The sequence below is a fragment of the Pseudopipra pipra genome, chromosome 18 (genome assembly GCF_036250125.1).
Source record: "Pseudopipra pipra isolate bDixPip1 chromosome 18, bDixPip1.hap1, whole genome shotgun sequence".
Taxonomy (NCBI): Eukaryota; Metazoa; Chordata; class Aves; order Passeriformes; family Pipridae; genus Pseudopipra; species Pseudopipra pipra.
In genome coordinates, this window is record NC_087566.1 from 4547617 (window position 1) to 4571967 (window position 24351).

The 24351-nt window shown below is 45.9% G+C and overlaps 2 protein-coding genes across 16 annotated transcripts in view; one reads left to right on the plus strand and one right to left on the minus strand.

Moving 5' to 3' along the window:
• Positions 1-889: 889 nt before the first annotated feature.
• Positions 890-21573, minus strand: EIF4ENIF1 (eukaryotic translation initiation factor 4E nuclear import factor 1). Of its 8 annotated transcripts, none has more exons than XM_064675424.1 (19): positions 21473-21573; positions 20733-20856; positions 17430-17503; positions 16518-16645; positions 15712-15998; positions 14890-15091; positions 13656-13831; positions 12133-12268; positions 11625-11804; positions 9368-9597; positions 8138-8206; positions 7587-7770; positions 7089-7168; positions 6589-6728; positions 6342-6426; positions 5160-5292; positions 3697-3978; positions 3298-3462; positions 890-2773 (listed from the first exon to the last, which is right to left on the minus strand). In XM_064675424.1, exons 2-19 carry the CDS (start codon positions 20826-20828, stop codon positions 2547-2549), a joined length of 2874 nt encoding a protein of 957 aa, XP_064531494.1. In that variant the 5' UTR covers positions 20829-20856; positions 21473-21573; the 3' UTR covers positions 890-2546. The 8 variants fall into 8 exon arrangements, with proteins under 8 accessions (XP_064531494.1, XP_064531492.1, XP_064531496.1 ...); XM_064675422.1 differs by having other exon boundaries at positions 3697-4041; XM_064675426.1 differs by having other exon boundaries at positions 3697-3759; positions 8138-8209.
• Positions 21574-21594: 21 nt separating this feature from the next.
• The window catches only part of SFI1 (SFI1 centrin binding protein), a 29788-nt gene continuing 27031 nt past the window's right edge, over positions 21595-24351 (plus strand). For 5 of the 8 annotated variants that reach the window (XM_064675415.1, XM_064675412.1, XM_064675416.1 and 2 more), the window contains exons 1-2: positions 21595-21717; positions 24083-24166. In XM_064675415.1, the coding sequence (XP_064531485.1) occupies positions 24147-24166 (20 nt within the window). In that variant the 5' untranslated portion in view covers positions 21595-21717; positions 24083-24146. Of the gene's footprint in view, positions 21718-23056; positions 23171-23979; positions 24167-24351 lie in introns of those variants that run through there. The other 3 variants (XM_064675414.1, XM_064675413.1, XM_064675418.1) reach the window with 3 other exon arrangements.

The following is a 24351-nucleotide window of genomic DNA, read 5'->3' on the forward strand; positions in this document are numbered from 1 at the left end:
CTGAAAGTGTCCTTGTTTGAATACTTCAAGGCTATTAATAGTCCTGCAGTCGTGGAAAAGCTGGTTGGTTCTGCTCAGGAGCAGTTGCTTTTCCAGTTGTTTAGACTAAGTGGAAGCTGTTTGTGTCTGTTAGTGACTGAAAGCTTTCAGGTTTTCTGAAAAAAATTTCCTGCTTAGTTTAGAGAAGTCAATAAGGTGCCCAAGAGAAGCAGGCTGCTCTTAAAGAGTGGTTCTGCTGCTTAACAGAGGTGAATAAAGAAGCTTTTAGCTCTTGGCAGGAGGGCTATCAAATGCATCAGCCTCTAGCACTTGCTCTCCCACAAGGAAGTAGGGGCTTTACCTATGGGGTATTTACTAAGATGCATCAAAGATGCTCCCCCTCATGTTATTACACAGCCAAGGAGAAATGAAGTGACTTCAGCCACCCACTCAAGCACTAAATCCTTACAGCAGTGGTTGCTACTCAGCCTGGTAAGGAAACAAGCCTTGATTCTACTCCAAGCATTTCCAGCAGGAGTGTTTCAGACTCCTGTGTGAGAAGTGCTGCAGGTGTGCTGGGGTTATCACCCTTGAGGGAAGGAGCAGAAGAGGAGGATGTCATTCAGATTGTGAAGAAATAACTCTTTGTTTAGAGTTGGTTAGTTTTAAAAGTTCTTCCAGTACACTGAATCTCACTCCTCACACTTGACCTAGACATTTAAATGCAGCAATTCCATTCTGTATCTTCAGTGAGGCCAGTTACCTTCATCAAAGCAAGACTGTTCCTCCCCAGCCCTGGACTAATTGAAACTCTGAGATCAGCTCAAATGCTTACACACAAGTTTACACACAAGAACAACATTTAAAAGTTAATCAATATACTGACATAATGTAGTACAAGAGCAGTTGATACAGACAGCTGGTAGAATCAACTTTATTTACAGAATGTTACTGGGAAAGTGTCAAGTTAAAAAAGTATGAAAACAGTCTTACAAGGACAAGCTGGTGATTGCATGTTTTACAGGGATTGCTTTGGGAACAACCACTAGAAATATGGGTGACCCCCAACAGCTTCCACGTTGGTGATTCAGCTTGCTATTTCCATAAACACTGTCTCTGCTGGACTGAAACAAACCCACCACAGCACTCTGCCAAGGCTTAGGATACAGACAAGTGATTTTTTTTTTTTTTCCTGCTGCTGGTTTTGCTTTCAGTGAGACCTAAGAAAGAGCAAGTCTGTGAGAGTTCTGGTTTTGCTTCCACCTCTTTTAAAAAAAGAGCACAATGGCCTAAGCTAGATAGAGGACATGACAGCAGTACTAGACTCAACACAAGTGAGGGAGTGAAGTGAGGAACCATGCAGAAGGATGGAGGAGAACATTTAACTGTTCAGGAAAGTGAAACAGGCTTAAAAGGAACATAGTACTTTAAAAACCAAATATACACAGTAAGATCACAAAACTATCCCATCCTCCCCCTTTCAAGCCACAGAACAAGTCTCCAAAGGCAAGTTTCACAGTAATCGCATCACTGGATGCACACGGGACTGAGGACAGTGCTTGGGACTCCCTTCCAGAAACAGCACTGAAGGCAGCACAGGATATTCCACAGCCATGACTGAGGAGTTGAAGGGTGAGGATTCAAAGGCTCCATTTTGATGACCTTTAGTAACTGGCTTGAAAGATTAAAACAAGGAAAATACTGCAGCTAAACAAGGACCAGCACCAGCCCTCCTGAAAGAGCAATGACCAGTAGGTACCTACAGACTGAAGATCTGGCTTTATCATGACTGCACCAGGTCCCATCCTCAAGGCTGTCCAAAGACTAAATAAATCTCTCATTTGGTGGCAAGAGTCACACACAGGGAATCAGACCTTTGTTACACAGACAGCAAGATGTGGACTTTGACACTTGAGCTACACTGAGTGCACAGTACGTGACAAAGATGTGAGAGGGAGACCTAGAGGAGATGAGCAGCAAGGAAAGGCAAAGCAACTTCATCCTGTTCACTCACACTTAGGATATGCAACTTTAATCTTAAAGAAAGTCCCACACGTACAATGGAGAAAGGTCCAAACCATAGGCACAACTAAAGCTCAACTGTTATCAGCTACTCTTATGTACAGCTGTATAGATTCAAAAAGGCTATTCTAGGTGTGTATGTACAAAAGATTGTTTATACACAAGTCTGTACAGAAGGGTCTATACATGTAGTTCTCTGCAGAAGGAATCTATAGCTGCTACCTCTACACTAGAGAATATCAGCACTTCATTCACATATCTTACAAAAACAAACAAAAAAAAAAATAGACACTTCCAGGATTAAACTGGCTTTGTCTTGCATCTAAATTTCTTCAGGCTTCACTATCCAAGCCATAATGGATCCTTTAGTCTTGATGCAGACATGAGACCAGGACAGGTGCCATGTGCTTTAGTCTCTCGAAAAGAAATTTTGCACAGAGTACTAAAAATAAAAGCCCCAAAAAACAAACAAGAGGTGAAGTCCTGACTATGGACATTTTCATCCAGTCTAAAGAATCACAAGTGTTCCACCCAGTGGTCACTGATCACTGCCGGTATTCCAGTTCATCTACACTGATGACTTTGGATGGCATGGAAGGGAGAGGCTGCTGCAAGACATCTGAACCAAACCATTTTGCAAGGCCAATGGGAGAGCCACTCCTCTGGCTGGGGCGATGGTCGAGCTGTGTGTGCCCGTGAGATAATCCAGTCCGAGGCAGCACGTTCTGAGGGGTTGTTTGCACACCAGCAGGTGATCCCTGTGCTCCAGAGCCTGTGAAATGTAAAGCTATTAGAGGTGAAGTAATACCCAGCACAGATTTGCCCTTGAGCTATCACCTGGTAAGGCATGAGAGCTGAATGTGGCTTTTACTCAATCTCTGAGCCCCGGGAAATCCAGGCACCATGTGTTTATTCTCATTAGTACTCCCATAAATGGCCTGACACTGCCACTTCTGGACACAGTATCACACAGGTTTGAGCTGGAAGACCAGGATCAAATAGCATTTCCCTGGAGATGGTGGGTGGCCTCTGTCCCAGCAGGGCTGAAAGCTGCACACAAGCTGCAAGAGGCAGAGCTGTCAGGGGCAACTCCTGTTCTGAAAGCAAGCGCTTCACTTGGGCTTCCTTCTGGCAGAGCCAAAGCTGCCTCACACCCACCCAAGGTTAGTGATTATGAACAACTAAATCAGAGTAGTTCCTGCTAGCACAGTGCCCTCCAAGAGCCCAGCCAGCAGAGCACCTGGAGCAGGCTCCCAGTGTCCCACAGCTCCCACTGCTGGCTGTGCTCTGACCCACCTGATCGCTGTAGCTGCTGCTGCATCATCGCCAGCTGCAGAGGAGTCCCCGAGCGCGGGTTCAGGAGGTGATGGCTTGCTGTTGGTAGTGGGTAAAAAGGCTGGCCAAGCATGGGAGCAGATATTCCCTGCAAGTGAGACAGGTCCACTCCAGGAGGAAGCATACCTGTTGGATGTGAGCAAGAAAACTTCTTAGCTGATAAGCACAAGGAACTTAAAGCAAAACAAAACATATATATATATATATTCAGATGGGTCAGAATTTGTTGTCTGGTTTTACAGGTAAGTTCTGATGTAATAAACATTACTGGTAATATCAGTTTGTGCTGTTCCTAACACAAAGGTCAGTCTTAAAGAGAACATGCATTGACTTAAGGGGAAAAAAAAAAGCATGGATTACCTGCTTGCAGCAGAGGAAGGTGCTGCGGATGGACCCCCTGTGCCAGCATTCTCTGGACCAATCCTGGGTGCAGTTGGTGAGCAGGTCGTACAAGTGGTACATGGGGAACAAGGGGTACTTGATGAACAGGACGAAGGAAAGGGCCTCCTGGTACTGGGGAGGCCATTGTAGGAGTCTTCCTACCAGCTGATTTGGGCCTGTAGTCTTGCTCTTTGGTGCAACGATTTGCTTGGGTAAGAGGTGTGGAACATGCAGAGCGTTGCAGTGCAGGTAGTTTGGTACCTAAGGTGGGCAAAGTTCCTTGATCTGCATTCTCCACAGAACTAGACAGTAGGTTATCTGTAGCTAGAATTGAATACAACTATTACAGTCCACAGCTAGAGATTGCACCTAATGAAAATTAAAGCTAATGACTGGATTTGATAGTTAAGATTCCAGATCTAGCTGAACTGTACTCATATATATTTAATAGTGAGCATCTCTTTCCTGGATGCTTCTGGCCAAATTATTTCAAAAGAGTAATGAGAAGGAATATGTTCCACAGAAATCCCTTGACAGCAAGCTTAAATTAGACCAGAATCAGCACTAACTCCATCTTTAATTATGATTTTTTTTTTTTTTTTAGGAATTTGGAACTATCAGCATGGATGAGTCAGTGCCAAAGGTGACGGGAGGTACAAGGGATCCTCCCTAAACAAGATTATAATTTGGAGTTGCTCCAGAAATCTAGCCCAAAGGGGCTTTTCAGTTTAGATGTGTTTAGGGGTGAGCAGGAGCCTTCTATGTCTGCCGCTGCTTAGCAAGATTTGGAACACTAAAGCACCTCAAGAAGCTACTTCCACAGACCATCCAGATCAGTTAGATAAGGCCTAAAATACCTTGGCATCAACTGCTACCAGTGGAGGTATTCCAGCTGGACTGCTAACTGGAACTGCAAGGTACCTCTGTATTACCAGCACTGAAGTACAATTATCCATTAGCCAGCCTGACTGGGTCAGGACACTGGTGTTGAGCATTTCCTTTTAATAGCCTCTTACATCAGTTTGGGTGACAAAATGCTTCCCTGATCTGCTGCACTTAAAGAGCTTAATTGGTCTCAGCTTTGGCTGTTCAGTTAGCATGTCTCAAGAGAACTCTAAAGTTTTCAATTACTGGTGCAGACTATGGAAGCATAATTGTTATTATGCTTGTTCATCAAGAAAAGGTACCAACAAACACTTATGGTCTTAGTGTCACTGTTGCCCACAAACTGACAAACCCAACACTGCCAGAAGACTGCACTTGGAAGTGTATCCCCCTCTACAGCTCTAGGCCCTCCTCTCATTATAGGCTCACTCACTTCTACACCCTCATCTCCGTGAATCAGGAATGTCTAAAGGTAGCCTGGGTGTATTATGTGCTGAAGCAATTTGATTCTATTCCAAATCCCATTTGCTTGTGATATTTTAAAGCCATTACAATACCTTCATTTGGTCTCTGATTTTCATCTTTCACATCACTGATTTTCATTTTCCCAGAAACTGGCTCCTCTTTGCTCTTCTCCTTGCTCTCGTACATCTTGCGAATCACCGAGGTAGGTGTGAAGGAAGGAGACAGCTGCAGAGGACACAGGGAGATGCAGTGCTTTACCCAGTGCTCATTATCCAGGCCACACTATCTCACTTGTGGGTGGACACCAATTCTACCACATCCTGTCCATTTAAAGCTCTTTTCAATCAGCCATGGTGTGCCCATGATTTTACTTCACTTCATTTCATAGCTTTATTCTCTAGTTTAAGCACTTCTTAGCTTTTGCAGAAGTCCAATGCCAAACCCAGCAGCTGTTCTCAAAGTCAAATGTACCTTAACAGGCTTGAAACAAAATAGCTGAGCTGTATTTAAAGTTACAGCTGTTTCCTCTTTGCTATTGGTTCAGAACAGCAGCTCCAGGGGAGTTCCTACAGAGCTGCTTTATCTGTATTAACTCAGGGCTGACTGAGCTGCAGAGAACTATTGCCTCATTCCTGTTTTCCCCCCATTTAAAGTCCCATAGCACCTGTGGAAGTCACTCATTGGAATACAAATAGAAATACTTGTTTGATTTAGATAGTCTGTGTCAGTCCTGAGCTGCAGGTATGTGACCGATTCACTGGGAAAACTTAGATCAAAGCAACATTCTACACAGTGCTGAAGGCAGAGAGGCAGCAACTTGGCTTTGAGATTTTACTAATTTTCAAAGTGACCCTGAAGCTCCCAAGTATTATTTCAATTATTTCAACCTACATTTAGTTCAGACACTGCATAACCAAAGATCAGTATTCTCTAAAGCAGCTAATGGCTTTCAGCACTTGTCTTCTGAAAACTTAAGCACCAGCATACAAGGGTCTGAGTTTCCATAATCACCTTCATTTGGTTTCAGAAGACCAGGCCAAGGTAACATTACCAGTTTTAGCTACGACAGTGGCCAGAAAGGCTGATTTCCAAGGAGCAGACATTCACTTAAGCACAAAGTGTAACTCATTCTTGTATCGGTGGCCACTGATACAACATGAACCTGAGTAACTCCTCTATGCCCTCCCTTTCTCCCACTGATTGCCAGTGCTACAGTGCAGTTACTGCAGACACCTCTACAGCTTTCCCCACCCCCCAGTCCCCCAGGTACTGACCATGCTGGTAATGGAGGCTGCAGGGGCTGGAGAAGATGCATTCCCTCGGTGTCCTGGGGCGGGGGATTTCGTCACTCGCTGCTGCCTGTTAAGGGACAGGGAGTTGGTAAGAGGAGGCACAGAATGAAAGGCAGCACTGCCAAGAACCAGTGCAAGCCTGACTGGTGCAGATATCTAGTGAAAGACAATATTCACACTAAAAATCAATGACAAGTGTACCCCTTAAATTTTGCAGTCAGATGCTCACCTGTTCCTGTAGCCATCTCTGCTTTTGTCCATTTGTGGTTTACCAAAGCCATGCTGATAGAAGTTTGCTGCCTGTAGAGCCAAGTCATGTGGGAGTGTAAGTCCCTCTAATGCAGCTTGCTGTATCTCCAAGGGACTCATCTGAAGCAGAATTGCATAAAAAACAAATCAAAGCCTGGATTTGGTTGTGTTTTATTTAAGATACTGAAGACTGACTGCTATAGCTACTAATGTCTTCACAAAGTGTCTGCCAACAGCCTCTTTTATTGAGAGGCAATAGAAGCTTCAAAAAAATCTTGTACTTGAGGTACTCTAAGATGGGTCAAATTGCAATGATGTTTTGAGACTCTATTAAATTAGACTTTGCATCCTCACACTCAGAGTAAACTTCAGCATAAACATCTGAATGCAACAGCTGAGTGTTTCCAAAGGTTAGTTCTAGACCAGACACCATAAAAAAAAAAGATGAATCTACATTAAGCAAAAAGCTTGTCATCTGACCTGTGCTGCAACTGGGCTCATGGGCTTCCTTACACCTGGGAATGGATCACCAAGCAATTGCTGAGAACCTTGTCCAAAACCTAAAGAAGATTTAACAGTTGCATTTAAAAGAACTAACAGTTTCTTCCAATACATACAGTATATATCCTGATGTAAAACAATTCTACATGAACTAAGGATTCCCTGTGAAGACTCTCAGCTCACCCCTTATTTCCACACAGCTTTATCTCTTCCTTGTCACTGGGCCAGAGAGCTACAAAGGAGGCTACTGATGGTGTTTTGCAATACAAATGGCCAAACAGTCCTTGAAAATGAGACTCTTACCCAGTAGCTGGGCACGTTATCCCACAGCAGAACTCACTGCGAGCTCCAGCTGAACAACTCAGCATTACAGACACTGACCTAGCTGCCCACCAAGAGCCAGGAAGCTTTTACAGTTCTGTAAAACATTCTTTAAAACAAACCCAAGTAATAACAACCCTTTGCAGGCAGTCTCACCGAGGGGGGAGGATATCCTGTGGCGCAGGTAATCCGCGGAGGCGGCTCGCGTCGGGAACACGGGTGGAATGGGGGGAGAGGGGGCTCTTTGTGTCAGCAGAGAGGCTGCAGGTTCCAAACCACCCATCAGGCCACTCAGGACATTCGATGAAGCAGGTCTGGCAAGGGGTGGGCCAAGAAGTTCCTAAGAATAAGTAATCAGGAACGTTCAGATACGAGCAATTTGCACAAACAAGTCATTTTATTACACTAAAGGCCACCCTATTTATAGCAAGTTAGAGACAAGAGGGACTTGTGCAACTTATACACCAATTCTGGTTTGCCCAGAATTAGGCACTTAACAGGCTTTTCATTTCCAAGTTGTAATTACAGGAAATATCAGGACAAGACACATTTCTAACTAAATTGCACTAGTGACTAGTTCTCTCTTCTCTACAGAATCACTTCTCACTACTGACCCCATAATTCCCTTAAATGTCTTCTTATCAAATAACACTTGTTCTTCCACTGGGGATAGGCTTTTAAGTATTCCCCTCCCCCCAGTAAAATACCTGCAGAATATTCTTTGATAGAGGCTGGCCTGACATCTCTGGAGGTGACATTAAATGGCTTTCAAGGCTCTGCTAAGAAAATGAAAACACTGTAAATTAGACATAGATACAATCAAACTCATTAAGAGACTATCCACATTTGTCTCAGTGAGAGAAATAATTTCACCTGTTCTGTTAGAACAGTAGTTTATGCATCAGCCAAATAAAATTCCAGCAAAGTGAAGGGCTGAGCTGGCTCACAGATCTTCCCTAGCTAAGAAAAATGCCTTGTGCTGGATTGTATCCAGGTAGTTCACTGTGCCTCCTTCAAGTTTGGGTCAAATACATGGATTTATATAATTGTGTAAACTGGAGGTAGAACATTCAGCCAGTGGTTAACTGAAAACATGCACAAACTGAAAAATGTTTGTATATTAGAGAAATTATTTAAGATGTTCTTCTGTGCACCCAAATAGCACATCAATGCAAAGAGACTGTCAGAAATGAAAGTCTTGATTTAAGTCTGAAATCAGTCTGCAAATTCTTCACAGGGCAAATTTACATTTTTCACTATCTTTTAGTGAAGCGAGATGAGCCTAGAAGTCCTTGGGTGTAGTCTGGCAGGAAAAACAAACACGTGAGACTTCCTCAGTTGTTAGAAGCATGTTATGGTGCCAGCAGTGGTTGCTGATAGCTTCTGGGGAAACACAGTTTTGGCAGTTAGTGGCAGGATGAAATTTCATCCTACAATCTCATAGCCTAAACCTTAATATCATCTGTTGTTTAACATTAATCTTCCAGCTAACAAGCATTCAGTTTTATCTTAGTACAAGTCATGTTAAAAGCCAAGTTTAAAATGTTAGACTGCACTGACATAGCTGTATTAAAACAAAGTCACTAAAAACATCTGAGCTCCAGGTTAAGTGTTGGCTGTACCCACACCACAAGCATTTTAACAGAGGTAGCAATTATTAGACTTCTCATATAGCTTTAGAATTCTGGGATTTTCAGAAACTTCACTTGAAATCAATCCTGTGACTTCTGAACTGGAAAACCCTCACTTTGAATTACTTTGGCTGGGGAAAAGAGACCAAAGCATCTCTCGGTTTCCCCTCCAAACAACATTCTAAATGCAAGCCTGTATTTAATATCACACTGCTCACGGATCACAGGTTATCAGAGGGGTTGTGCAAGGGGTTCCCTGATCAGAACCCAGGAGTTAATCCCCAGAGCCAGGGCTCTGCTACTCACATTGACTTTGGGCTGGGAGGGCAGGGTCCCGCTGGCCTTCATGCTGCTCACTAGTTTGTTAAACGCCGTCATGTCTCCGTCCTTCTTCATCTGTCTGGAGCCAGTGGCATTCAATGCTTCCTCCATCTGCTCAGCCATAAAGGGAGTGGCAATTTTCCCCTCCTGATCCACTTTCAGGCCTTTTAGCCCAGCTTCAACTTCTTCCACTGAAAGCACGACTCCTGAATGTGCTGAGAAATACAGAAGCAATACCGGTAAACCACGATTCTGTTCTCAAGTGAGCTAATAGTTCTTGTGCAGGTGTTCAATACAAGCTGGTTGAAAACAAGAAACAGCCAAAACCTTGTTTTCTGATCCTCTTCCCAGCTGTCAAACCATGACTGACCTGTGTTTAGACTAACTCTAATATCCAAATTCAGAGAACTGACATGCACAACTACTGGCACGTGAGACTGCCCAAGAGCCAGTTTAGGTTTCAGCTGCTAAGTTCTCCCTACCTTTCATTTATCCTACAAGACATGCAGTTTACAACTTTGCCTGCATTTAATAGAGAATATTAGTGTGACAACTGAATTGATTCTTTTCCAGTTAGGAAAGCTGCATTTACTCCAGGAGACCAGATGGCCTTCCAATCACAGTGCAAGCCATGTCAAGTTGCTTGAAGCCATCATGAGTAGAAGGAATACATACCTGGAAAATCTAGATACTTTGGACAATCAGTTAACACACTTAACTTGATGTGTATGAAGTTTGAAGCAGATTTTTTGCTCAGAAATTAAAGCCTCTATAGAAAGATTCCACTGGCATAAGCAGAATAAGGTACAAGTGTTATTAGCAGTATTTTTTCCTGTGTGTGCATATGTACATATATAAATACCTACTGGTGCCCAACATCAAGGCTAAACATGCCTTAAGGACCAGCTAACACACATCACAAGGTATGACACCTTAAGAGAAAAGAAAAGAGACAGGAGCATGCCATGGGTTGCTGTAGCAGAATGTTGGCCCAAAGAAAAAGAGATTTACTGGAAATTTGGGCAAGAAGGTGGAGAAAAGAAACAATGATGCAGACATGCAGCATGGAACATGAGCAAATATGATGCTGGTGGGCCTGAAAGCTCCACATCACTCCAAGAACTGTACAGCATTTTATGGGAATACAGAACCTGCATCAGGTGCTTCTGAGTGAATGGAAGCTTCCCCACAAATTTTTGTTCCTTCATCCTTGGTTTGTGAGGATCAAAGTTGAAAAAGTTTTTAGTAGGAAAGTCAGATTAAGCAGAACACAGAAAAGACTTGTAGCTCTATTTAAGTCAAATTAAGAAAGTTCTCCACATGTTAGCCAACGCTCCCTGCTGGATGCTTAGGAACATTTGCAGTACTTGGATGCTTTCCTTCCTTGCTGCTTCACACAAATCAGAGCACCTTTGTTCAGTCCAGTTTACGTGGCAACACATGCTGCTTGCCAAAGAGAAACCAATTTGGAATTAGACCTCGAGATTTCCAAGAACACATGCATTTTGTACCCTCTGTGCATGCTATGGGCCCAAACATGCAAATCCCTAACCTGGAGGTGGCCCTTGAACGTTAAAGTCAGGCCTGAACTCTGTTTAGAACAGCTGATGCTGGCAAAAGTGAATTCCAACAGACTTAGTTCCCTGGAACCCTGTGATTCCAGCCAAGATTTCTCTTATTATGCTGTGCTGTAGCTTTATGTTATTTAATTAATGCCCCAAACAGTACAGACCACTGTGCTTCAAGTGGCAGCAAGTCTTGGCAAGTTCAAGTTTACAGTACGCACTTAAAAAAAATAACATCCTCAAGCCACTGTTCAGCTTCTTAGACACTGACACTTAATGGATCAACATGATTACAGATGCTTCCAAGGATGACTTACACTGTCAGTTTTTGGTAAAGCCAGAGGTTAAATGCTACAGTTTCAGAGCTGACATTACCAGTCTCCAGTATGAAAAACTTATGCAAATGCCATACACAAAGCTGGAAACTCAGATCAGGGCTTGCATCACCTTATGATTGTTACTGGCCAGAAAAACAGTCTGATAGTCCTGGTGTCATCCTGGGATAGGATGAAAAGAATCAAGGATGATATGGACACAGAGCTGTTGAATACTGGGTTTCAGGAAATCTATAACACTGCCTACTCCTGGATGTGGCAGGTGAGGTTTCCAGAACACCAAGCCTCTTGCTGTGAGACACTGCAGCACAAGAACTTGACAATAGCTGAAGAGGCACTTACTGCTCTCTCTAAGCTTTTCCTTGTTGGCTGAAAGACTTGAGAGAAGAGGTTTTAAGTCCACTTTGGCTTTCTGTAGCATTTCTAGGATGTCCACTTTGTTTTCAGAGTGGTCTTCCAATGGAATGGGAGCAAAGTAGTTTCCAGAGTTCTGGCCAGGGGAGAGAATGGCTTGCTCTAGACCTGAAACAGCAAAACCAGGAGCACTGCGACATCAGTTCACCAACCCAATGGCTCAAGATGAACATACACTGGTAACCAACCTCAACACGGCACTGACAAGTTATGGCTCACACCCTTTGCCTGGAAAGTCATCAGGAAGCATTGACAAGAACATTTATAAAAAGAGAACTTACAGCTGCTTTACTGTAAGAGCTTCCAAAAGAATGTCAAGTGCTTAAACTGTGGGAGAATTCACTGTCCTGACACTTTATCTGCCATGCCCTTATTGAATGAGTAAGAAGGAATGTGGAAGGAGGCTCCCTGAGCCTGCATTGTCCTGGAGCCTTACCTGCCAGCCTCTCCAGCTCCTCATGGGGGGTGGATCTCAAGCTGCTTGACCGACTTCCAGAATGACTGGGATTAGAAAACCACCTGCTGAACCTGCTGGCAGACACTGTACCTTCCCCCAGCACATCCTCTATCAGCTGGTTACGGGAGGAAAAACAAAGGGAAAAAATCTTAACGGAAGCAAGGTCAGCAACATCTCTGAAAAGCTTTATTGTGCAACCAGGATTCTTCTGCTACAGACAGCTAGATGCTGCTCTCAGAGTTTCAAAGCTTTGAACTGCTTTTTTCCTTCCAAAATGGCACCATTTGTATATTCAGTTACAATAACCCAGCGTACATCTCTTATTGACAGCAAATATTTGCTCAGAGTAAAACTGTAACTGAAACAGCACAGAGCCCCCAAAGACCATGAAATACAACATTCTAAAGTGGAAGTGTAAAAAAAAAAAACCCCAACAAGTATTCAAAAAAACCAGTGCATTATAAAATGTAATTCAAAGTACATGTTTTTATATCTTGCAAGATTAAAGCAGTTAAAGGCTGGTCAACAGGCACAGATGAGTTTCAACATGCAGCCTGTTTACTTTTAGACACAAGAAGAGCAGCTTCCTCCTATCAGAGAAGTTGTTTTGTCTCAAACAAGTGTCCCAGCACAGTTTACAACAGCAAAAGAAGGACAGTATTGATCCCCTTGGTTTTGATTGTTTGACTCCAACACATTAGAAGAATTAAGACAAGTAATGTACAAACCTATAGTAACACTTGTCACAGACATATCACCATCACAAAGAAACTCACTTTTTTGACAAATTATAACATCTGCCCATCTGTCTCATCAGCAGCTATTTTGACTTGGGAATTCCCTGCTTTTGAAAGGAGTCACCATCTTGCAGGTATGCTGAAAATCAGATTGTCAAGTCTAAAGACACATCATCTATATAATTCTACAGGGAGAACAAACTCTCCTCCAATGTACTTGTCAATTATTGCCACCATATGATGAATCTTTGCTGACACAAACCCTTTCAGAACATTACTGGTATTGGTAACAGTGCAGCCAGATCTCCCAGACAGTATTCACCTGGGATCTCCAGGCTCACTGCCTTCCAGGAAGCCCCTCCAGAAGATCTGTTTGCTGCAATTCCCAGACTTATATGGAAAAGGTTGTTCTCAACTATACTAAATTTGTACAGTGAATCTTCTCTGAAGATATCTTAAATACTTCCAAAGAAGATCCATTCAGGATGACAATTTTGAGTCTTCAAGTAGTGATCAAAAGAAAGGAAAAATAGTCAGCTAGCTTGCCTCAAACACTTTCTTTGGAGATGGATCCACTCCAGGGATAACACTTTGGCAGTGACATCCTAACACTCCAAAGCTACATCTCTGCAAATTCATTGTAGACTTACACACTGCACAAAGCAACTTTCACAGAGCAACAGGTTTTAGCTTTCACAGAATGCAGCAGAAGCAGCAAAAATGCTTCTCATGAATACAGCCAGTCTTAAAAATCAAAAAACTCACCGAAGCCAGGCCAGGAACACTTTTATCCAAGTTAAAGAACTCATTGAAGTCAAACTCTCCTGGAGCTGGTTCTTGTAAAGCAGTTTCTCTAGGAACTTCTTGATCTGCTGGAGTTTCATTGGCAAGAACAGTCTGCACTTCATCCTCTTCTACCACTCCACCATTGCATTCTATCCCTTAAAAAGAAAACCAAGTGGCTGCTGAATCACTGAACTCAACTATTTCCTGTGGGAACAGTGCCCAACAGCCAATGCATTTGCCCAGGGATTAGAAGCACAGGACCAAAGTACCCCACCTCCCTGTGGTATCTCATCAGTTATACTGTGCTGGCTGCCTTCTGCTGCACACCACACCCCCTAGCACAGAGCTTCCAGCCTGTTATGTAGACTATCCAGCTCAAGAAAATAAGAATTGCCTGTGAACTGTGCATTAACAACTGCCCCCTGCTCAACCCAGGGAGCACACACACAGCAGATGTGCTGCCACACCAAGCACACACAGCTGCTGCTGGTTTTCCATCAGGAATCCTCTGGAAGCTCCTGCCTTCTTGACTCAGGTTCTTAATGTTATAAGCATGTGACAAATATTGCTCCTCCTCCACCAGGAGCAAGGCACCTCTTGCTTTAAGGACTTCTCAACAAGCTGGTGCAGGTGCTGCAAAAAAGCTGTGACATGACTACAAACCTCCTGTGCTTGGAACTGCACTGCAGTTCAGTGACACCCCAGGTGCAGCTGTTTATTCACTCATGTTGTCCACCTGCAGAATTTCTAGCACTAAAAAGTCATCTTCCCTCTTGCCATACTGCAGCTTCTTCAGTGGTAATAATCACTGCAGACTTGAAGTACAGTGAATGCACACAAATTCAAGTCTCCATATTCAGTTCACAGCTACATTCCTGGCAGCTGTATGCCCAAATCTGTGTTGCTAATGTTAGTATTACTATAAGGAAAAAATGTTTCAAGTTCCTCAGAGCATTAGCTTAATTTAAACCAAGGCTTTAGCACCCAGCAAGATATAGAAGCGAACAAGACCTTTTTAATAACCTATCAACTCCTGCTATCATTCAACATCCATACAAGGTTTTTTCCCAGCCTCTCAACCCTGCCTTTGTTTGGAAAAAAATTAGTATTTTACCATCCAATTGATCTTTTAGATTGTAAATACCTTTACAATGCCCTCTCTATCCAGGAACATGCCACAGTGGCAGACAAGGCCCTGGTGAATGTCCATTACCTTCTTTCAGGGAGGCTGTGCGTCGCCGTGTACGTTTTCTCCCTTTGTGATCTTCCTCCAAAATTTTATCATCAAAGCCTGTGAGCTCAATGGTTTCAGACTGACTTGTAGGACCAGCAGAGAACCACTCAGGCTCCTCTTCAGTGTAAGAGTCATTCCTCCTTCGCTCCCCAAAGACACGTTTGCTGTCACCAAACTCCCTCTGAAGTGGGATATTAACAACGTTAACCATAAAATGCTGCTTCATAAGATTCCTCCTTCACTTCCAAAGCAAATGACCACTTTTGAGGGGGTTTTTAAGGTTTATACACACTCCCTGTATGCTCAGTAAACTTTTAATTTTTAAACTTCACAGCCAAATTTCTGCTTCATTGCACCACAGGTGCCTCTATAAACTCAGATCCTAACATGTAGGTTAGTGGTTCTTTCTTCTTAAAAGCAGAAAATATTTAAAAGAAGCCTGAAAGCACAGAAAGCTTCCATTCACTGAGGTTAAAAACAATACTCACTGACAACTGCTAGGTTAAGAACTACAAATGAACTATGAGACTTTTGAGTATCTTGCTGGTAAGTCAACCACAGGCAAGGTTTGTAAGATAAACAGTATTAGATGCATCCCAGTTGAGCTAGCTGAAGGGATGTAACTAAGTTTTTGAAGCACCAAGTGCTCCCCCTTTACACCATAAAGGTGATTTTAAGAAGAAATGGCCTCCTGTCACAGGACACTGAACTGCTGTGTGCACTCACCTGCCCCCGGTGCTTTCAGTGCAAAGTGCCCCAAACCTCAGATTTCACAAGCAAACAGGAACAGAAAGCACAAACCCTGAAGCGTTTGTCCTTGTAGTCCCTGTCACGGTCTCGGTCTCGGTCTCTTCCATCCCTGGAATCCCCCCCCCGATGGTCTTTGTCAAAGTTCCGGGCAGAGATGATCCTCCCGCTGCCGATCCTGCGGCCCCCGATCACGCGGACGCCGTCGCTGTCCTTTTCCAGGGGGCTCCCCGCCCGCCGGGAGCTCACGGAGGCAGTCACGTGACAGCCACCCCCAAAGCTTCGCCTCTGGGGACTCAAGACCACATCCAAGTCATCTTCTTTCACTCGCTCCCTCGGGTCTGCAAGTCAAAGACCACACAAAAAGCAGTACATTTAAAGTGCTAGTAAAGACAAGGCAGCTGTCTGCTCCACAGCCTTGCTGCTATCCCAGGGCTTTTCGAAGGACAACACTCATGGTTTATTTAGGGAAGCTAACCTGGCCGAGATCACAGGAAGAGCAAAGAATTTACAGCTGGATATTGAGGAATCACTGTGGTCTCCTCAGAAGTACCTGCTTTGCCACTATAGATCTTCTAAGTACTCAGCCCTGAGTTGTAGGGAAAGAGTGCCCTGCACTTGCACTACCTCCTATATGGCAACAGTGGGAAAACAGAATGCTGCCCAGGTTTGTTCTTAGCTAAGCTACCAGAAAACCAACTGCAGTCTAGTTACAGCAACCAACACTTCCCCGACTCTTATTCTATGCAGTCAATCAATTTTCAGAAATATTTTATAGAGTCTTCTTTGTGTTACCCCAAAGGAAAGGTTTTGCCAGCAGCCCAGGCTCAGTTGGGATCTCGTGCTGTAAGAACACTCACCTACTATCCTACGCATCAGAGAAGTCCGATCTGAATCCAAATCTTTTTTAAAGCTTTCCACTGGTGAAGTTCTTCCTGAAGTCGGATATAAAGATGCATGCCACTTCTCTGGATCCCAGACCCCATCACTGTGGAAACAGAATTGCAGGATTGTTTGCTACCCTGTAGTCTAATACGTAATTCATGGTGCTGCTGCTGCAAACCCAGAATTCACTGGTCAGCAACCTGTACAAGTGAAACATCTCTCACACTCAGCTTCTCAATCTTTGCCTTACTCTGGTTTACTACCTCAGACATGGTATTTGCATCCCTCCTGTAACAGTAAGGAAGTGTAATACCCACCATCAGGTTATAAAGGGTAGTTATTGGTGAAGTTTATCTGGCACACTGAAAAACAGCTCAAGAAGATCATATGCTGCTGCTCTTAAGCATTCAGGTAATTTTATTTCCTTCTCACACTTACTACTACAATAAATTAATCTGAATAGTAAACAAACTGCTGCTTAGCAAACCTAAAAACACAACCAAGAACACTCACCTTCATTTTTAAATGAAGTAATCATGGGAGAGTAATCCACCAAGCAAGGCAGCTCGTTACAACCTGACCCAGTCTGTGCTACACAGCCATCTATACTGCAGGTAGTTTTTCCTGCAAGTCTATCAGACTCGTGTTGTGTGGAGTTATAACATGAGATCCAGCAGAAAGTAATCTTTGAACAAAGCACAAAAGCCCTGGCCAGAGCACTGAACCTTTTCTAGTGGATTAGTACTTCTGAAAACTGTCATACACTGAACTCTGTAGCACCTACATCTCCCATCAACATAAGAGCACCTCTTAGCTAAGAGTTTCTTGCAATTTAAACTTTTATTTTGAGAGAAGTGTACATAGCCTTTGTATAATTAAGAAAATACCTGTCATATTTTTCAGAAAGACAAGAAGGTCTCTTCTTAGAGTAGGGACGCTCTTTAATATCAAGCAGTTCCTCCTAGAAAAAGAAATAAATCAAGACATTAGTTCCAGTTCTCATCCAGACAAAATTTAAGTGACTCAAACTGTCTATTCCAGACTGCCTGTTCAATGCAGTGTTGCAACTGGACAACCCCAGTTTCACAATATGTTGTTTCATATTCTGTGAATTACTGCAGTGAAAGTTTCTGTTTCAGTTCTCTTTCAGTGGCCACTGACCAAACACTTCTTTGGAGCACTGATCCTTACTAGGTCAGGTTCAGTCCTTGGGAACACTCCCAGGCTGTTCACACCATATATGTTTACATATTCACTTCCCTGGACAGCTCAGCTTATAAGCAAGACAGACATCACAGACACTGGAGCTGCTGAGCTCTCAAGGAGGAATCAAAATTGCTGTGTTTAATGTTCAGCAGGTAAAAAAGCATTGCCACAATACCAGTTCACTGGAAATTCCAGACAAACTTGCCATTTCTGACCATCACCAATTCCAAGACTACCGGAATGTATCTTATACAATTACCCATTCCACCCAACAGCAAATCAATGCTGAAAGATGACTTGTTTTCCCACTTTGTACCAGCTTTCAAACAGTCTTTGGTTTACCATGGCACACCCTGAGTCAGTCATTTGACTGGCAATCAATCCAGAGTTTGCTACACTTGAAAAGAATTATTATTGATGTGATCATCAGTGCTTTAAATCATCATTAACTTGGCTGCAATCAAGATCCACATTTCTAATTAGACTTACTCCTTCTCCCTAGATTAAGTTCCCTCAATCTGCCTTCCCTCCCAGCTGTACTGAACTGATTCACAACTGTGCAGAAATCAGTAGCAGCTGGAAGGATAAAGAAATCCTAACAGCAGACACATCAGCCAAACTGAAGGAAACCTCTTTACCTTTTCCCCCCAAGAATACAACATCCTCTAGAGCTTTTACATCATTATCCCCATGTGATTAAAATCAGTTCATTAACTATGAGAGCTTGATACTTGAAAGTTTCCAGATGGCAGTTTGGTAGCTGGATAAAACCTACATATACACATTCAAGCATCATCTTGTACCAGCCTTCAGCAAAAAGAGCTCCATTAAAGGGAGGAACACTGCCCTCCCTGCCCACAAGCTTCCCAAAATAAACCTCAATCTGTGAGTAACATCAGTGCTGTAATACTATCACAGCCTGGTGCAGATACTACAAGTATTAACAGCCCTGTCCATCACCACATCGGGAATGGGCTGTTCCTCCGGCCACGAGAGGGAGTCCACAGGCTCTCAATCACATCCTATCACAATCCTTCATTCAAGTGAGGAAAATTTGAATTGTTTCTTGGCTTTTGCTCATTAGCTGTGCACTCGTGGAGCAACAGCTTCCCACGAGCTAGAAAAGACAAGGCTTGGACTCCCCAGAGTAGTGTAGCAGGCCACTCCTGGAACAGAGGAGATGAAGGCTGGCACTTCCAGAGTGTGGTGTTGGTGGGTTCTTGTTTAATTCACACACTGGTACGTTTAAGTAGGTGGGTGAAAAGTACGTTTAACTGTTAGTAAACAGTTTTAATCAAACATCTGAGAACTACTCACAATATGAGCCAATTGTTTTCCTACTGGCAGTAAGTGAATATAAACCACTAAAGGAAATCAGTCCCCTTTCCAAATCAGCAGCACATATCCCAAAACAGTGTTCCCTCAATCCCTAATTAGTAGGAAACTGGAACATCTGAAAATGCCTTACAATACTGATTACATGAGCACCTTAAACCAGCTATATTTAACCTGTTACACGTAAAAGAACCATAATATGAGGAAAGATATTTCAACACAGACTGATTTCTGGTATTTCTTGATTTAGACTCCTTGGAAACCAACAGGTAAACAAGACTAGACACCTTCTGGCACTAGTTCTGCAACTTTATCCTGATCAGAAACTATAGGTACTGAATTAACAAAACTGATGCTAAAAATACATTGGTTTCAGTGCACAGCCACCACTAGCAGCAGCTGAATGCTGCCCCAAAAGCATGATTTGAAGCTACATTCAGTTACTACTCTTGAGAGGAACTGGGCAGGACAGAACAAGTATAGATACCACTTTTTCAACAGGGAAAGTTTAAAAACAGTTCCTCTCCTTCATTTAAACTGAATAGCAAGGCCTGAAGAAAAGTATACTTTACATCCTCGAAGGTTAAGTGCCCATCTTCTCTAAGAGGTTACAGAATCAGAAAGCCATGCCATTCCCATGAAGTTTTGCCAGTTCTGAAGTACGTGGTTTATTGTTGATGTCTAGTTAAAATAAGCCAGAGCTCCACTATCTCAACAGAACAGGGCCACAATGATAATTTTTTTTTTCTTTTAAAAAACAACCTACCAGGAAACCAACAGCTCTGAATTCCTCAAGTAAAATAACAGTCAGCAACAGTAAACTCCCTCACCCTGTTCCACACTTCAGGCCATTTGCTGTAAAGTATCTTAACAGATTTCCACAAAGCAATGACCACCTGTTCCCACAGCTTGCAGCCGTAGGAAAACCAGCCCCCATTACAGACTCTTTTCAAAGGCAGTTTTCAACAGTGGTACCAGAACCCCAAACAAGATTTGAGCCCTAAATATAGTACATCAAACTTACTCAGTACTGAAATAATCTTTAACTGCGAGTTATTTAGTCATTGTTCTTCCACTCACACACATATTTAGGTATCACAGTTAAACAAAAGCACCCGTGGTCAAGTCTTAACACTAAGCACTGGTTGGAGTCATAACTGCTTAAGCTTCCAGTGGCCAAATATGAACAATTCTAAGGTTACAGAAGGCATCCAGTAAACATGTTAGAGCTCCTGATAAGATCTCGTGTGCTACACCTTCCTAGGAAGTGGCACCTACTGCAAGGAAACATTTTGGTCAACCTCTTAAAGGAACTCTGCTGAAAGCAGAATTAGAACTGTGAAGTTCAAGTGCTTGAGAGAGCTGGTAGAACAACATACTCCAGTCTCTACCATTACCTCAGCACATGCTGTGGGGTGCTCAGATATTAAAATGAGGTGGTGGGAATCAAGAAGTATCTCGAGGACAGGATTGCACAGCAACATCACATTTAACAAGCTGCTCGTTTTACACCACCTTGCAAATCCTAATCCAGGCAAAGGCTTTTCAGCTTTCACCTCACTGCTTCCCTCTTACAGAACCTCCACCTCCCACTCTACTTCTGTGGCCAAGAGCTCCACACACAACTCAGGGAGGAAAGGGGAGCTGACCTTAGTGTAACGATGTGGGTATTTGGTTGGGATTCTGTTCAGCTCCAGGAAAGCATCGCCATTTTCCGTTTCTGTTACACCTCCTCTTTTATCCATGGTTACTTCAAAGCCTTTGACCACGGAGCTAATTAAAACAAAACCAAGCCGTCAGATTTGGACCCCTGCGGTTCTGGAGGGAGCGTTTTCCCTCCAGCCCGAGCCAGTTCGGCACTCGGGCACCGCAGGGAAGCGCCGGGTTCCCCAAGAGCGCCCGTTCCCGGCCAGTACCGCCCCCCGCCCCGTCCCGGCGGCTCCGGCTGGAGGGTCCGACCCGCTCCCGCAGCCCGGCCTGGGAGCTCCAACACCGCAAACCCCGCTCCAGGGGCACGGCCGGGCCGCGGGGCCGCCGGACCCGCCTCCCCACCCGCCTCCCGGGCCCCGCCGGGCTCGGGCTCCGCTCGCCCCGCGGCGCGGGGGCAGCGCGGCCCAGGCGCCGTCCCGAGGCACGGGAGCCGCGCGGGAGTTGGGCGGCGGCGGCAGCGGGGCAGGTGACTCAGCGGATCCCCGCCCGCCCGCCCGCACTCACCGGCGGGCGTCCCGCGCCGCTCCGCTCCGCTCCAGGCCTCACCGCCGCCCGCGGCGCTTCCTGCTCCGGCCGCCGGCCCCGCTCCGCCGCCCGCCCGCCCGGTCCCAGCTGAGGGGCCGCGCGCGCCACGGGCCGGCCCCGACGCCCCCCCCGCACAGCCCCGGCCCCCGCGTACCCCGCGCGCCGCTCCCGCTCCGCCCGGCGCCGCCTCCGCTCAGCCGCCGTAGCCGGGGCCTCGCGCCACCCGCCCCGCACCCATTTAACGCCCCGCGCGCAGGCGCGGCGCGCGCGCGCGGCCCGGGGGCTCCCCCGCCCGGCGCCTGAGAGGGGAGCGGGCGGGGAGGGCCGCGGCCCCCACAGGGAGCCACCGCCGCGGGCCGCCCGCGGCACCGGCGTCTCACCTCGCGAGCGGCTCGGCGGGTGAGGAGCGACGCGGGGCGCGGCGAGGGCCCGCAGGCAGTCTGGGCGGGCAGCCCTGCGGGGCGGGCGGCCGGCGGGGCGCGGGGAGAGCCATGTGCGGAGCGGCGGCACCGGACGGGGCCCGATCCCGTCCCGGTGCCTGTCCCCGATCCCGATCCCGTCCCGGTCCCCCTCAGGAGCGCGGGAAGCGGCGGGGCGCGCGCGGCCCCTCACGGCCATGGCGGGCGGGCGGTGACAGCGCCTCGGCGGGCGCTGCCCTCTCTCCGCGCGGGCTCGGGGGGTTCCCCGGCACTGCCCTGGCGTCCCACCGTGCCCGCGGGTGACAGGGCCGGCCTGGCCGAGCCCGCACTGCTGCCCAGCCCGCCCCGGGCCCCCGCGCCACAGCCGTGTGAGCGCAGCGCCCCGGTGCTCCCAACCAGTGCTCCCAACCAGCTGTTACCCGACCCTGCCGGGTGCAGGTCTGGCATTCCCGGGGTACAGCGGGACGGAGGGTGATGCAGTGAGCGTGGCACTTATTCGGAGACACCGGACAAAGCCTTTCGTGGTTGGCAGTGATGACCAGACGTTGTTCTCGACATGACTTTTAGGAATTTACTGAGATTGCCGGCTCCGTGTGCCCGCGGCTCTGCCCTCAGCACTCCCATCCCTGCGGCCACAGGAGCCCAGCGGGGACCCGGAGCTTCCAAACACCTTGGGCAGAGAGGGCTGTGTAGGACCAAGGAATTTCTTGTAGGATCTGGTGAATAAAGTGTTTTCGTCCCGGATCTTTAATGAAAGTTGAATGCCAGCATTAAAAGCTGTAAAGAATGAGACAGAAACAAACAAGAAGTAGCTATTTCTCACTTTTTTTCTTCCACGACAAAGTGGTGCATTATAAATGAGACAGCACTGCAACAATTGCCTAGTTTCCCCGGCCAGCTTGCTTTCCAAACAAACACACGGCGAGACTCGATGGCAACCAGCAGGCCGCCAGTCTGTGGCTCAGTGGTTGTTACGAGGGGCTGTGGCTTTGAGAGGCCCTGATCCGTGTTGTGTTCCGCTATTCACGTGGCTGCTATGAGCTGCATCGCTGCTCTATTGGCTCCCAAAGGCACACCTGCCGCGGGTGCTGGACACTGGACGCTCCCAGCAGGAGAGCCCGGTGGCACAGAAATGTCAGGACACTGTTTTTCCCTCACGAGTGCGAGCGGCAGCTTCCCCTGCCCGTGCTCGGTGTATCCCGGGCGCTCCGGGGCCGTTCGCGCCCCGCCCGCCGCCAGGGGGCGCTGCGGCGACACCGCCCGGCTGAGGGCGGGGAGCGCCCGCCCCTCACGGCGGGGCCGCCTCAGGCTCCTCCCGCTCCTCCCGCTCCTCCCGCTCCTGTACCCCTTGGAGGCGGCTCCGTTGGGACGGGCGGAGCTTTCTCTGCTGCCCGTTGGCTCCGTGTGCCCGGTCCTGCTCCGCTCGCCCCGCGGTCCGTAGCGCCCTCAGCGGGGTGGGAGGCGGGAGTTCCGCCCTCGGCCCCAAGCCCCTCACGGCGGGGCTGCGGAGCAGCATCGTGTGGGTGTCGAGTGTTTGGCACAAAAATTCAGGGTATAATTATCTGCCGAAAGGAATTTCGTGCAGAAGAACCGCGGAAAAATTTTGTGGGTTTTTTGTTTTGTTTTATTTTGTTTTGTTTTGGTTGGTTGGTTGGTTGTTTTGGTGTTGGTTTGTTTGTTGTATGGTTTTGTTTGTTTTGGGAGTTTTACATTTTGTTTGTTTTGGTTTGGGTTCTGTTTGGCTTTCTTTCTGTCACGCCTTAAGCCAGGGTTATAGAAATAACCCCTTGAGATCTCACACTTACAAGGAGATGCCTGTCCATAAGTCCCGGTGCTTTCCCAGCCTCTGACTCCCCCTGAGGCCTTTGGAAGGCACAGGGTTCTGTGCACACAGAATTTCTCCCTGGAGTTCATTGTTTTCTTCATTTCTGTGTGCTTACGAAGGAGAGAAGCTTAGTGTTAAAAAAAAAAGTGAAAAGGAATCAGTTTGGTTAGCTTCTGATTGTGTCACCCTTGCTTATTAATTTGTTTTTAAATAGGGGAACATAACTTAGAGTCATCCTTTTGTAGCACCTTTCTAGCACAGCTTTGTTTTAGGTAGGCACAGTTGTTGCCTTGGGATTCAAATGGTTGTAACTTCCTTACCATTAGATTTTGTCAGCACATCTCAGGGCATCGAGGGTGGGAGACACACACTTTTCATGTTGAACATTTGGAATTGCATTGTGCTGTTTGTGTGCAGGTCACCTGAGTGGAATTCATGTCTTTAAGATACTGCATTTAGCACAGATCCATTTGATGGATTCATTACAAGTAACAGGCACCAATTTATGCTTTGTCCAAAGCTGAGAGACAGCACAGCAGAACAGAGGGTGAATTTGTGCACTGCAGGCTTGGAACTACAGCGAAATGGAGAAAGTCAGGAGCAGGTAAGCAGTAAGAAGAAGCTACCATGTTAAAAGACCTCAGCTGTAATTTATTTTTATTTTTAAATTATGGCATCTTAGGCTTTCCATGGGACAGAAGAAAGTTCAGTTATTCTCATAGGAGGCCTTAGTGGTCTCTATGCAATGCTTGCCTAAAAGCAAAATGAAATGAAATGAACAACAAACAC

Excerpts from the sequence above, each read along its gene's own strand:
- EIF4ENIF1 (XM_064675421.1), bottom strand. The coding sequence starts at position 20,828 with ATGGATAAAAGAGGAGGTGTAACAGAAACGGAAAATGGCGATGCTTTC. Across the intron at positions 6,729-7,088 it reads TGAGCCCAGTTGCAGCACAG|ATGAGTCCCTTGGAGATACA; the intron begins GTCAGATGACAA and ends ATTCTGCTTCAG. Across the intron at positions 3,463-3,696 it reads CCTTCCTCTGCTGCAAGCAG|GTATGCTTCCTCCTGGAGTG; the intron begins GTAATCCATGCT and ends CACATCCAACAG.